Below are 13,730 nucleotides of genomic sequence, written 5' to 3' on the forward strand. Positions count from 1 at the left end.
GATCAACCAAAGGGATTTCACTACTGGCAGCTATATCACATATAAGGCTCCTATCTATCCCTTTACACTGCAAGCCCTCGCTCTCTTGGACAATGCTCTCGATATTTTATGTTGCAGACTGTTGTAATAGGCTGTAATCCACTTCCTAACTGCCCAGAATGGCACTGCCAACATTTCTCCTTCTTTCTAGATGTCTTAGTAATACACTGCAGGATACTATATTTGACTACTTTCCAAGGCCCATGTGGAATTTCTTTAGAATTTGCTATTTTTAAGCATTAAAATGAGGTACAAATGTACCGGACAGTATAATAACGCAAATTGTAAATCACAATAGCCAATAATTATACAGAATAGCCAAGAAATGCTATTTCACCTGCACGATAAATGCCTATGATCATATAAGCAGCAAGGTCTGAGCTCTGCAAACACACAAAAGATATCAGCATTTCTTAATCCGACAAAATATGTGCTAAAGGTATAGCTGAAGTAGACAGATGGGGTTGCACTCGTTTGTCCAGTCTGTGAGGTGCTTCGGTGGAGTGGAAGTGATCCAAATCGATAGTAATAAGAGAAATGCCACCGCACACTCAGGGCTATCATGCAACCTCTTCCTCCGCAGCGCGTTCCCGTTGTTCCACGGGGGTCCTCCAAAGACCCTACACTCCATTCTGTGACTTTTTGGGACCAAGGTCCGTGGCGACCGATACGTCAAAAGATTTGGAGTCACAGTTACAATATTGATATCTCTGGATATGCTAAAATAAAAAACCTTTTATTTGCATGATATCCCTGAGTGTGCGGTGGTATTTCTCTTATTACTAAAGGTATAGCTGTCACTGCCCGCTGAGTAATGCCCAAATATCACCTATAAACACAACACACACAATAGTTTATCCTATTCTATATACAGTATGCCTTTGGCTAGTGGCTACGATCAGATATAGGAGCAAAGGTCTGTGCACAGAACACATAACATGGACATGATAGGATGATGCAAAACAGTAACGAAGATGTAAATGACCATGTCCACAAACGTGCCCTACAACGTAAGCCTAATAACAAGGTGCACGTCCTAGAGCAGGGAGACATCTTTGCTGCATATCAAGGGAAATGAAGAAAAGGAGACTTCTCACGGGGGCCGCTTTCCCACATGACCACTTTCTAACCTTGCCATTTAAAGGGATTATCCCTTGAGTTATACTAAAAAAGTCATACACAGCTAGTTGTTGCTTCCAATTATCCCCTCTGTGCTGCTACTAAACTCTTCTGCCGCATTGGACGGACTCTAGACAACATCAGTCTCCTTCCCCCTCTGGCAGCCAACAATATAGTCCCTTCTTACTTTCCTTGTAGAAGTCTTCTCAGGTAAACTGCCATTCTACTGCAATGGGCCTGCTCTGTCCCTAGCAAGCAGGGCAGAAAGCTATTTCTATTAACCAAGAGACCAGGCTGTGAGGATAGTGTCCACCAGCAGCACACAACAATTAGGTGGATGTGCACACTGCTATACACTTTGACCACCAGGTAGCACCATAAGAAGTGTCAGAACTATTCACTGAATCATTTTTTTTAAACAGCATTCAAATGGCCACAGTGTTTCATATATATGAACTATACAATGAATATGATGATTTAATGGTGGGACAGCCCCTTTAATTAACTAATTCATACATATTTCTACAACATATGTTCTATTACATGCAAATGTACGACAGCTTATCATAGGTGTGCAAACAATACCCAAAAATATACTGCTATTCTGAGATGAGACATAATCACATATGACGAGGAGGTGACACTCCGTACGCTCAGGGCTTGAAATAGACGCAACTCACAAAATGACTGCTTGTGTGCAGGTAGCTAAAGAAAGTCCCTCTGAATGCAAGTAATGTTACTGAGATTAATAAATAGTCAAATAAGTCAGAACTTACCAATCTTTACCCGGATGCCACTAAAAGTTGACTTCTTCCGACTGGCATACGAGAGAAGTATGTTTTGAGGCTTCAGGTCCCTGTGGATAATGCCCTTGCTATGCAACACCCGCATGGCAGCTGCGATCTGTTGCAGAAAGACTCGTATGGTGTCTTCACTCAAAGTTCCTTTGGCTGCATTGTAAAATATGAACAATATCTTATTTAAGCCCAAGTAAGACAATATTTATGGAGCTTTCAGGAAATGATCAAAGTGACAGCATCTTTAGCTCATAAAAGAATACAGAGAAATGGCGGCAACAATTTGTTAAAGGGGTTATCCAATATCATAAACAGCCCCCCCATAGTGACTATTCTTACCCCGCTTACTGCTCTGCTCCTGGTCCCTGCACCGCCATTGCTGCTTCTCCCTGTACACAGATAAAAACATCCGGTGTCGGGGAGGAGCAGCAAATGGCAGGCGGGGATGAGCCTCCCTAGCATCGCGAGTGACACTATGAAGGCTCGTTCCCGCCTGCCATTAGCTGCTCCTCCCTGACACCAGACGTTTTCATCCGTGTACAGGGAGAAGCAGCAATGGCGGTGCGGGAACCAGGATCAGCGGAGCCCGGCACATGGGGGGGGGGGGGGGGCTGTTTATGATATTGGATAACCCCTTTAAAGGGAGTATGTCACAGTCACAATCGGTATCAGAGCGACTCAAAGCATAACCATATCTCTCATTAAAATCCAGTCCTCTAAACCCGTATTTGCATGAAAATGAAAATGCACACGGACGCCATCTGTATTTTTTGCGGATCCGTGTTTTGTAGACCCCAAAATACATACGGTTGTGTGCATGAGACCTAAAAAGAAGCATTTGTCAGGATTAAAGGACAACTATATTTTTCTTGTGAAAATCTTATGTATTGGGGCAACTTCCCTACATGGTGGTGTGCTTACGTTGAAACAGATTTTGGAAGTGACAGGCTCCCTTTACACCCATGTAAAACATTATTTATGGGGCCATCAAGAAGATTTAGCGCTTTTCTCCTACGGTACCTTTTATCTACCTTTTTATTTAATCTCTATTCATTTTATATCTCTAGGCAGTCCACCTCATATCTTGTGTTCACGATTGAGAATGTCTTCCTTCCACCAGCTTGCGAGATTCCCAAGTGTGCTTCTAACTACAGTACAAGTACTGTATATACTTCTTTGTCCACATGGATCATGAGCAGATCCATAGTCACAGAAGGCCGTACACTAGGCACTATGGGGGACATTTACCAAGATTGCCATTTTACACACTTGTCTGTGGTGCATCTGTGAAATCTATGGAAAGTAGGTACATTTCAGGTATAATTTATAAGTTATAATAAATGTTCTATGCCGTGGGACTCACTTTTTTGGAAAGTGGCGAGCATGGAGCAGAACCACAAAAAAAAAAAAAAATGAGCATCAAGGGGGTGCATCAAAAGTTTTTAATTTTTTTTTTTTTTACACCAGCCGCTTAGAGGTTGGGTAAATGTCCCACTATGTGTTATTACAGCATAGTGTGCACCCCTATACTGTCAACCAACATAATGACAGTACAGATGCAGCTGCAGGTTACACAAGGACAATAATTTGCTAGCAATCAATTACGTTAATTAATCGGGGCAGCATGGTTACACTGACGGACGAGAAGGGCTCACCATATGTACTCATTAAGCACTATAGTATGCAAATTCCAAAGAGATGATGTGTGCAACGTGGATTGTGAGATTTGTGTAAGCGCTCATGCACACAGCCGTAGCCGTTTTTTTGCAGTCCACAAATAGCGGATCCGCAAAACACAGATACCGGCTGTGTGCATTCCGCATTGTGCGGAACAGAACGTCTTGCCATCTACAGAACAGTCCTATCCATAGGACATGTTCTATTCTTTTGTGAATACCATGGAATAAACATAAGGACAGCACACAGTGTGCTGTCTGCATCTTTTGCGGCCCCATTGAAGTGAATGAGTCTGCATCCGACCTGCAAAAAATGCGGATCGGATGCGAAAAAACACACACACAACAAAAAACCAAAAAAAAACACGGTGATGTGCATGAGCCCTACCTGTAGGGATTCATATTATATCCCTGCAGGGGAAGCAGACCAGTCTCCATTCTTTCATACCATGCAGTGTTAATATAAATGGTGGAACTGGTGGCCATTTATTGCAGAGGCTTAACAGGAGTTGTGTCACAAAGGCAACCTTTGTCCATGTGTCTCATCGTGGCACATGGAAGTCATAGGAAGAGTCCCATATCCTTCTATGAGCGAGAGCTGTTGTGGCCAAACCAGTGTGTCAATGCATTACACGGGCCGTAATTCCTTTTAATGGCTGCTGCAGTGGAAAAGTGTCTTTCTTCAATGATAGCCTACAGAAGCTGGACCCGTCATGATGATCACACCAGCTAATTTTTACAATGTGATCATCTTTAATATCTTTAGTAAGAGCTCCATAAGTGCAGCAATACGGATTGTGTCAGGGTCTGTTCAGGAAAAAAAAAAAAAAACAACACGGATGGTTTTGCACGCAAGTTCAATCCCTTTTGTCTGAGATTGCATTCAGCGTATCAGTCTTTTCTGCATGGATTCAATCCATTTTTGATGCATTTTTCACGCGCGTGAAGAAATACGGAAGTATAACACTCAACATCTCCTAGCAACCACCAGTGACAAATACACTGCATCCGGATGCAATGCATCACAATATGGCCTCATGCACACGACCGTTTGCGGAACGGAACAGGTGACCCATTGTAGAAATGCCTATTCTTGTCCGCAAAACAGACAAGAATAGGTCATGTTATTTTATTTATTTTTGCTGGGCCACGGAACGGAGCAAAGGATGCGGACAGCACACTGAGTGCTGTCCGAATCTTTTGCGGCCCCATTGAAGTGAATAGGTCCGCACCCGAGGGGCAAAAACTGCGGCTCGGATGCGGACCAGAACAACGGTCGTGTGCATGAGGCCTATAGAAGATGCTGCAATTTCCCTGAACGCAAACATGCTGCGTGAAAAACATACACAGATCCACTGGCATGTAGGATTCAGTCCGGATCCTATGTGTTCACAACAGGCATCACATCCGGACAGAAAACTTGTGTGAAAGAAGCCCTTAGGATTTGATCTTATTACTTACATGAAAAAGGAAAAACTAGTTGCTATGTTGATAAATTCAAATTTTTGCCCAAAAAAAAACACCTACTTGCTTTATAATTTCAATTTCCATCCATATAGTCCAACTATCACTAAGTAGTTCATGCCTGTACAAGTCTGTATAGGCAGCGCCAAATGAAAATAAAAAGGCATATACCATCCTCAAAGCACTAGTAACAGGGCATGAGGCCGTTTAGAACCCTGCAATACAAAAAATTCTGTAACTCCCGTTCTCCTACATATAAAACACAAAACTCTATAGAAAAATGCATACCACTACACTGCACCCCAAACACAATACACAGATTATAACATAACATAGTATGTTACCCAATACAATAAAAAAACAGGCCAGAATATAAGGGCCACATTAGCGGTGCATCAATCTTGGGGGCCCAAAAAGGAGTATACTAACATGGCAGATTAGAAGGAGTCAAGATTTTAAAAGACCACGCTTTGAGAAGGGGGCATGCCACTCAAGTCTCGAGCAGTGTACTGCCATGACACCATTTCGGAATAGATTCTGTATCCACGCTTCCAGAATTGTAGACTTCTTTCATGCAGCATTCGCCTAAAACTGCTGCTGCCAGCGCCAAACCCTGTGTGTTGCTGGGTTATGTAAGGACAGCCTTTTGGCTCTGAACACATATTACAGCAAGAGCTCGGATCCAGGACTGAGTGGCTATTCTGCATGACACAAAAAGATGCACAAACATCTCAAACTCACAAATAGCAAACCAACAGACACTTCCATTTTAACACTCCTGACAAAGAGAAAGCAGAGATCACTTGGAGGCTTGACGTTTCAAGGAGGCCGTAATGTGTGGGTACAGAGAGTGCTATGGTAGAAAGAGACTTTCCAGCAAAGTTATGTAATTCAGAAACATCGGAAACTGCTACACAGACAAGGAAAGCAAATAAACTACAGATCACACAGGATTAAAAATAAGAGAACACGTGCAAGAGTCATTAGAAGATCTCTGGCTACAGAATACAAAAGAAAGAAACTGAAGTTGTATATAACATCAGAATATAATAAAGCAGGAATAAGAGTCCATCATACTACAGCTCGATACACAATCAAAAATAGGAGATGCAACAGGGGAACGTAAACGCCACCGCACTAAGGGTAGTAAACTGGGATGCAGTCGCTACCGGGCCCAGGAGCCTGAAGGGGCCCAAAAACACTTGTGCCGAATAAGAAGACACACAAAGCACTAAGGGAAGGGGGGCCCAAGCTAAACTCTTGCACCGGGGCCAATGAGCCTTTAGTTACGCCTCCTAGTGGGAGGACTTGCGATCTACATTGGCTGGGAAGCATCCGGAACCCACAAGTGGGGATCAGGTAAATATGATTCTCTCTGCAGGTCCAGCAACGCTGGGTGGTCTGCCAGAAAGGCTCTTTAAAAGGGTTTTCCCATCTCAGACAATGGGGGCATATCGCCTAAGGCTGGGTTCAGACCTGAGCGTTTTACAGCGCGTTCCTACGCGCTGTAAAACGCTCAACAGGCAAGAACCAATGATTCCCTATGGGAATGGTTCTCACCTGAGCGTTTTACAGCGCGTACGATCGTGCTGTAAAAGGCCCGACGCCCTTAGAAGTACAGGAGCTTCTTTGGGGCGTCTTGTCGCGCGTTCCCGTACATAGACTTCAGCGGGAACACGCGACAACGGGCGTTCGCTTGTCTCTGTATGTGCGATTGCAAACGCCCGTACAATCGCGCATACAGAGCGTTCGTTCAGTACGCTCAGGTCTGAACCCAGCGTAAGGGATATTGGTAGCATTCCCTTGCCTCCATTTAGTAGTCGTGTGGCGTTTATGTTCCCTCCATGAATAGCTCCTGCAAAATACAGAGTTATTTTTTTGTTTGTGCATCCTCTAGCTTGAGAATGCAATATGAGAGAATATCATGCTGCTTCAATTGCATTCTTTTTGTGTTTAATCTAAATTAAATCCTAAAGTAAAAAATAGATTTTGGACATGGCAGAATGACAACCCCGAACAGTAGCCAAGACAATGAAGTTGGGAAAACAAGAAGCTCTTGTTACAGCTAGAGGCCTTCTTACGGGACAGGGTTCTGCTAAACAAAGGATTACAAAGCCGAGCAAGAAACGTTGAGTCCGATTTTCTTAACATAATAGTTTTACAAAAAGAGAACTAAATACCTTGTAAATAATCTGCCAAGTCTCCTCCATTGCAGTACTGTAGAAAATAAAAGCATAAAGATTGATCACAGGCAAGCCCATCTACAAGACTTGCATAATAAAACCCTGGCATGCTTGCGGACAAAGGCTCACAATCTTGTAAATATGTTTTCAGGCTTCTCATAATAACCAAATGTTCAGAGGGGTTTACAGTTCCCTTTTCTCCAGCCTTGCTAAACAAAGACTGAGCGAACGTGAAGAAAAACAAAGCACTTGTCCTCTACCCACATGAGCGCCTGTTCAGCTGCATTTGGGAACAATGATGCACTAGACAAAGATTTCAGAATCCTCTGCCTCTCTTTAAAGGGGTTGTTCAGCTTATATTATAGGATTATTCTCAGTATAGGACACCACTAAGAGATCGGTGAGGGTCGCCCACCGATCAGATGTATGGGCGTAGTAGAGTCGGCGACAGAAGTCATCTGTGTAGAGAGGGAGCTGGTTAGTACAGCACTGCCCCCACTGCAGTCAATGCAGTGATGACCTCTGCCCACTACACAATTGACCGAGCTGAGTCGTTCCCATGACCTGAACATCTGATCTACCTGGGTGCGGGATGTTGGACCTCCACTGATCAACTTACGATGGCCTGAGGATAGGCCATCATTTTGTAAAAGATGGACAACCCCTTTAAGATACCCTACAAGCAGGGGCAGACACAGATAATACATTGCCCGTGGCATGTGCAAGAACGGTATATGGGCCCCATAGACTTCAATAGCTCATCATAAAGCACCTCCTTATATCTGTCTGACAACCAACCAGTAACTGTGAGCTATGACATTAGCTCAATCTCTTAATTTTATAAACAAAAATAAGCTATTTTAGGGTCCATTCACACATCTGCAGGTGTGCAAATTGTGGATCCGCAAAACACAGACACCGGCCAGGTGTGTTCCGCATTTTGCGGACCGCACATGGCCGGCACTATGATAGAAATGCCTATTCTTGTCCATGGCTGTGGACAAGAATAGGACATGCTCTACCTTATTTGCGGGGCCGCGGAACGGAACTACAGATGCGGACAGCACACGGTGTGCTGTCTGCATCTTTTGCAGCAGCATTGAAATTAATGGGTCTGCACCCGTTCTGCAAAATTGCAGAACGGATGCGTACCCATTCATACAGATGTGTAAATGGACCCTTAAGGTGAAAGCGGGCCGTTCTCCTGGGCCCCTGTGCGCCTCTGCAGGTTGCACATCTAATATGTCCTTCCCTGCCTACAACCACAGTTATAACTGAAGAGGTTGTCTTAGAATCAACACTTCTCTATCCACAGGCTAGGGGAAGTGTTTCTGAATGCTGGGGGCTGACCGCTAGGATCCCCACAAATCATGAGAACGGAGGACCCAAAGCATCCATGCTGCCGCTCCATTCAAAGTCTATAGGACCGATGGATATGGCAGAGTAGAGCGGACAGGTTTTGATTATGGGACTTTAATACAGATTCAGCCACAAAATGGGAACAACTAGAGGGATTATTGCGGCTCAGTTGCAGGGGAGGTAGTACTTTATGCATACACATGCTCCCACTGCACACACCTACATTATTAATAAAGACATTGACCTGATGACAGACCCTCTTTTACGGCAGTAAAGCGGTTAGGATCACGTTAGGAAATAGTATAGTTAGAAATTCCCAAATTTAAGGCTATTTTAAAAAGAGAAAAATAAATCTAAAAATTCCCCATCACTGTCAGCAGAGTACGGGCATTCTGCAAATGCAGTGCTGACACAGGCCATCACGCTTTAACAGGCAATGTAACCGCGTCAGCACCGCACTGAATCTATACGGTTAATCCACCCAGAAAGTCCTCTGCGTGAGAAGCAAAAAGAAATCATTATAGTCTACGATTCATGTGGAAATAATTACATTTTATCCTTGTGGCAAAATACTGTATATTGGCATGTATGGGATCGTTCGATAAAGGATCCCATACTGAATAAACAGCTATTAAGTGATAGGCACATATATCATATGGAGCGACAGGAAAGTATATGTGTGATATTAGTTTGGTTGGGATCTGCAATAACACTCTATACCAGATAATAACGGAGCAAATAAAGCTACAAAATGCTATACTTCTTATATACCATACATGCAAACGGACATACAGTAAAAATATTTTACCTCCATGACCAAGAAAACAGAGTTGGGTAATTCCTGTAAGACAAAGAAATAAGAATACATAAGCAAAAAGGTAAGTTGACCATAAGTCTTATGACAATTCAGTTCTAGCAGAACATATCATATTCAAAAGACACTTTGCCACAACACAGATTTCAGTACCACCATATACATACCCGGTCAGGTTGGCCAAATGGGCATTTAATACTATGACAGGAGCAGAAACACAGTTCGGGCTCATTCAAATAGCCGTATGGTTTTTTGCTGCCTGTAAAAACGCAGATTTTTTTGCAGACAGTTTAGTCTGTCTGCAAAAAATTGAATGCATACGGGATATGTTCCGTATGCATTCAGCTTTTTGCGGATCCATAGACTTGAATGGATCCGTTTGGCTGATAAACATAGGACATGCTCTATCTTTTTTGAGGCGCAGTGGAACGGAACAACGGATGCGGACAGCACACAGTGTTATCCGCATCCTTTGTGGTCCCATTGAAATGAATGTGGGTGCGGAACACAACATATGGCCGTCTGAATGAGCCCTTAAAATGTAACCTATCTATTCCCAATCTGACATTAGAGGGCGCTCTCCCAGTTGCCACAGAGATAATGTCCATGGATCCCAAAAGGCTTCAGTCAGATACATACAATGTACGGCATGGTGTGAATAAAGAGAGAAATCTACAGCGGCTAGAAGGTTGCCACAGAATTCAGACTGTTGCACGGCAAGGAGGAGGATGCATGCCATGTGCTTCTACATAACTTTTCTGTATACTCCGATGGTGCAGGAGAAATCAAAACTGGTGAGAAAAAGCCACTTTTTAAAAATTTATGAGCGATACGCTAATGCATATGGCAAAATACAAAAAATATATAAAATGGCGCACAAACATATACTGGCCCTGAGAGAGGCCAAAACAACGCTTTTGGGTCTTTGTCTGAATGCAGCCGTGTGAACACATTTGGCCTATACAAACATGATGTGACATAGCCTAATTTTCCAGTTCAGTGGGGTTGGCGGTCCAACACCTGGCACCACCAATCTCACAGCATACCAAGCACAGTGTCCTACATTGTATAGTGGTTGTGCTTGGTATTACAGCCCATTCCCTTGAATGGGACAGAGTTGCACATAGGCCACGTGATCAATGAACGGGACGTCACTTGCCTAGGAGGAGTCTACAGCACTTTTCTTTAAACAGTTGATTGAAGAGCGTTCTGGGGAGTCAAACCCCCAGCAATCTGATATCGATGACCCATCTGGATGATAGGTCATCAATATTCTACACCTGGAAAACCCCTTTAATGCATCTCAGATGGGCAAGGTGTGGTAGTACTATGCATAGTTTGATTTAAACTTTTAAAGAGTATGACTGCATTGAAATGTACAAGGGTTGCCAAAGGATCCCCTCTCCCGTAAAACGCGGCAGCCACGTGCTCGCCTGATTGTTTATCTGCAGGCTTTTTAGCACGAGTTCTATTTGAATTGCATGTTAAGCCATTTGAAGCAGTGTGTTTGTAGAACGTCAGCCTACGTTCCCATGGTATGTGCGAGGAACGCAGTGTTATCTTGGGCACAGATTCCTACTGTTCTCGCTTTCCAGGAAAGAGCTTTTCTAGGAAAGTCAATTCTATGGACATAAATAAATCAGAACATGTCGGGCCTCTGAGGGCATGTGCTCACAAGCCTTGCAGCTCATGTTACAGTCTTTAACGTTCACTACCTCCACACAGCTGGATGTGGGTGACCCCATTATTCACCAGACATGTGACTCTACGGTGGCTGTATAATACCAGAGGCACTCTTCACAATGCTGGGAAGAGAATATTCCCTATGCACGCACATGCTTCATGAGAAGAGAGGCCTGCAAACTACTCAAAAGGAACATTTATTTTAACGATTCAGTACAGCACGAGGAGACTTGACTATAGATGGTTGACTACCAAACAAGTTGTCAGATCTTATCGGTGCTCGCAGAGAGTAATGCTATAATCATACAGGTAAATGGAAGCAAGGGATATGCATGAGAGAGCAGAACACAAGTCTGAATATTCCTGAAAACCATGACAGGAAAGGAGCCCGTGTAATTCATGCCCTTGCAAAAGTGATGCCGGTCGTAATGGGTACACATCATGTGATAAGGCCGTATCGCATGAGCAGAATCTCAATAAACGGAGGCAAGGGACTATCCAAAAACTGCAGCACAAGCAGTGCAATACTGTATATAGTGCTGTAGTGACTGGTGTCACTGCTGTAGGAATAGCGTTTATGATGAAAATTTGGATGCCGTACCTCTCCCCCCAGTATTAAAAAAAAAAAAAAACACCATAACACCACATAAAACAAACAGTGCCCAATGGACCATGGTTTAGGGGATGCCAACTGTGTGCCAATGGAGTACTCTTTAAAAAGCTTGCCCTGGTGTGTTCCTATTTGAAGCATTTATGATCATAGGTATGTCCCACCTCTGGGACCAGAGCCCGTAACAGTGATGGTGAAGCTTTTACAGACCGAGTGCCCAAACTGAAAGTGCCAACATGACAATCTAACCTGAATACTACAGTCTAATATAGTATATCTTCCATGTAGTTTATCACTTAGCTATAATATCCTGTCTACATTCAGTGCGCTCCCTGTGCTGTTCATAGTGCGCCCTGCGCTGATGAATGGCAGGAAAGGTCTAAGGCATATTGGTACACCATAGACTTTTTCCAGGGTGTGGGTGCTCACAGATAAGGCTCCGAGTGCCGCCTCTGGCAGCCGAGCCATAGGTTGACCACCACTGGACTATAGTAAGGAGACCCCCGTTCATGGTCAGCACATTCTCCACAGAGTTTAAAGGAGAGAAGGGGTGAAAAATAAGCACCATTCCCATAACTGTAAAATCTCTCTGCAGGGGCGGACTGGCCATAGACTTTACAGGGAAATCTCTGGATGCCCAGTGGGCCCCCTCCAAGCCCCCATCTCTGCCACTGGCTGGGTACATAATAAGCTATCAGTGGTAATTCCTCCTGTACCTGGCCAGCGACATGCCCTCCTGAATTTTACCCTGCTCCATATCTTAATCAGAGACAACTAGAAGAGGAGAAGAGAAAATGGCCGCTATTGATGGCCATCGCAGAGGGACTCTGCTGGAACAGCCTGTCGGATATATAAACCATGCCTGAGAAACACACAAGGAAATAACCTCAGTTTATAGAAGAAATCATATTTATGGGGTCTTCTCTCAAGAAAAGCATACGTTTCTATTGAGAGGTATGCATATCAAAAATGTCCTTACTCCAGTTCAGTCGAGATACTCTATATGCTGTAAATACACTCAGCTTTTTTTTTTTTTAGACTGTGCCAATCGCCCATGTGTGACTGTTACTACTCGCTTCCATGTAGACATGATTGGGCATCATGCCCAGTTTCAGAAGTAAACAGCAGAATGATGATGTCTTTCATGCTGTACTAGTGTATACTGATATTTTTCCTAACAGCCTGCACAGATATCAATGATTCCCATCCCATAGGATAAACTGCTTCCACTGGGCTTCAGATTTTTTCTGGGGAAAAAATAATAATAATGTACAGCTCTGATTTTTTCCATAGCGGTCTGTAAAACCGAAATAACTGCCTCCTCCTTTCTTCAGGGTTTGTGAACATTAGATTCAATATGAGGCCCACTGCAGAATTAAGGAGCAAGGAGAAAGTCAGTTAATTGATTCAGGTGCGTTTCAAGCTTGTCACATGATTTTGTGCCCGCACCCCCATGACAACACAACCTTGTAGTCTGGTAGCTCAGTTATCCAAAGGAACACTAACCCAATCGGATGCCGTTTTTCACTTTCTTACCAATGCTTGAAGAACAGATTCTGACTGAGTGCTTTGAGCAGCTCCATGACAACACTGAAGAGATGGAGCACAGGATGGTTTGTCATGGGGGTGCGGGCAGCTCTTAACTTCAGCCTTTTATAGATCCAAATGTGATATATTTTTTTTTTTTTCACATCTGTAAAACAAGCCGAAGTGGTTTTTAATACACATCCACTGTTAGAGATCTCTCAAGTTAGGCATCACCCTGAGTTATCCTTGCTCCATTCATTCAATTAGTATGTCTCATGCTATCAAGGCAATAAACAAAACTGTTAGCTAATTAGCCATAATGTAGTAACCTACTGTTTTGTAGAGCGATGAAAAATTACAAGTCGTTAGGAGAATGCAAGAAAACACTATGGGAATTAACAAAATTCCATCATGTGGCAGGATTTGCTTCTGCAGTACAAAATAAAAAGGGCAAAAAAG

General features: G+C 43.4%; 1 protein-coding gene across 1 annotated transcript in view; it reads right to left on the minus strand.

Moving 5' to 3' along the window:
• Positions 1 to 13,730, minus strand: part of ULK2 (unc-51 like autophagy activating kinase 2) — a 103,806-nt gene that overhangs the window by 51,053 nt on the left and 39,023 nt on the right. Inside the window, exons 4-6 of the mRNA XM_044286194.1 lie at positions 9,446 to 9,478; positions 7,276 to 7,312; positions 1,935 to 2,108 (exon numbers count right to left, since the gene is read on the minus strand). Coding sequence (XP_044142129.1) covers positions 1,935 to 2,108; positions 7,276 to 7,312; positions 9,446 to 9,478 — 244 coding nt within the window. The remainder of the gene's footprint in view (positions 1 to 1,934; positions 2,109 to 7,275; positions 7,313 to 9,445; positions 9,479 to 13,730) is intronic.

Source organism: Bufo gargarizans, chromosome 3, assembly GCF_014858855.1.
Source record: "Bufo gargarizans isolate SCDJY-AF-19 chromosome 3, ASM1485885v1, whole genome shotgun sequence".
Lineage (NCBI taxonomy): Eukaryota > Metazoa > Chordata > Amphibia > Anura > Bufonidae > Bufo > Bufo gargarizans.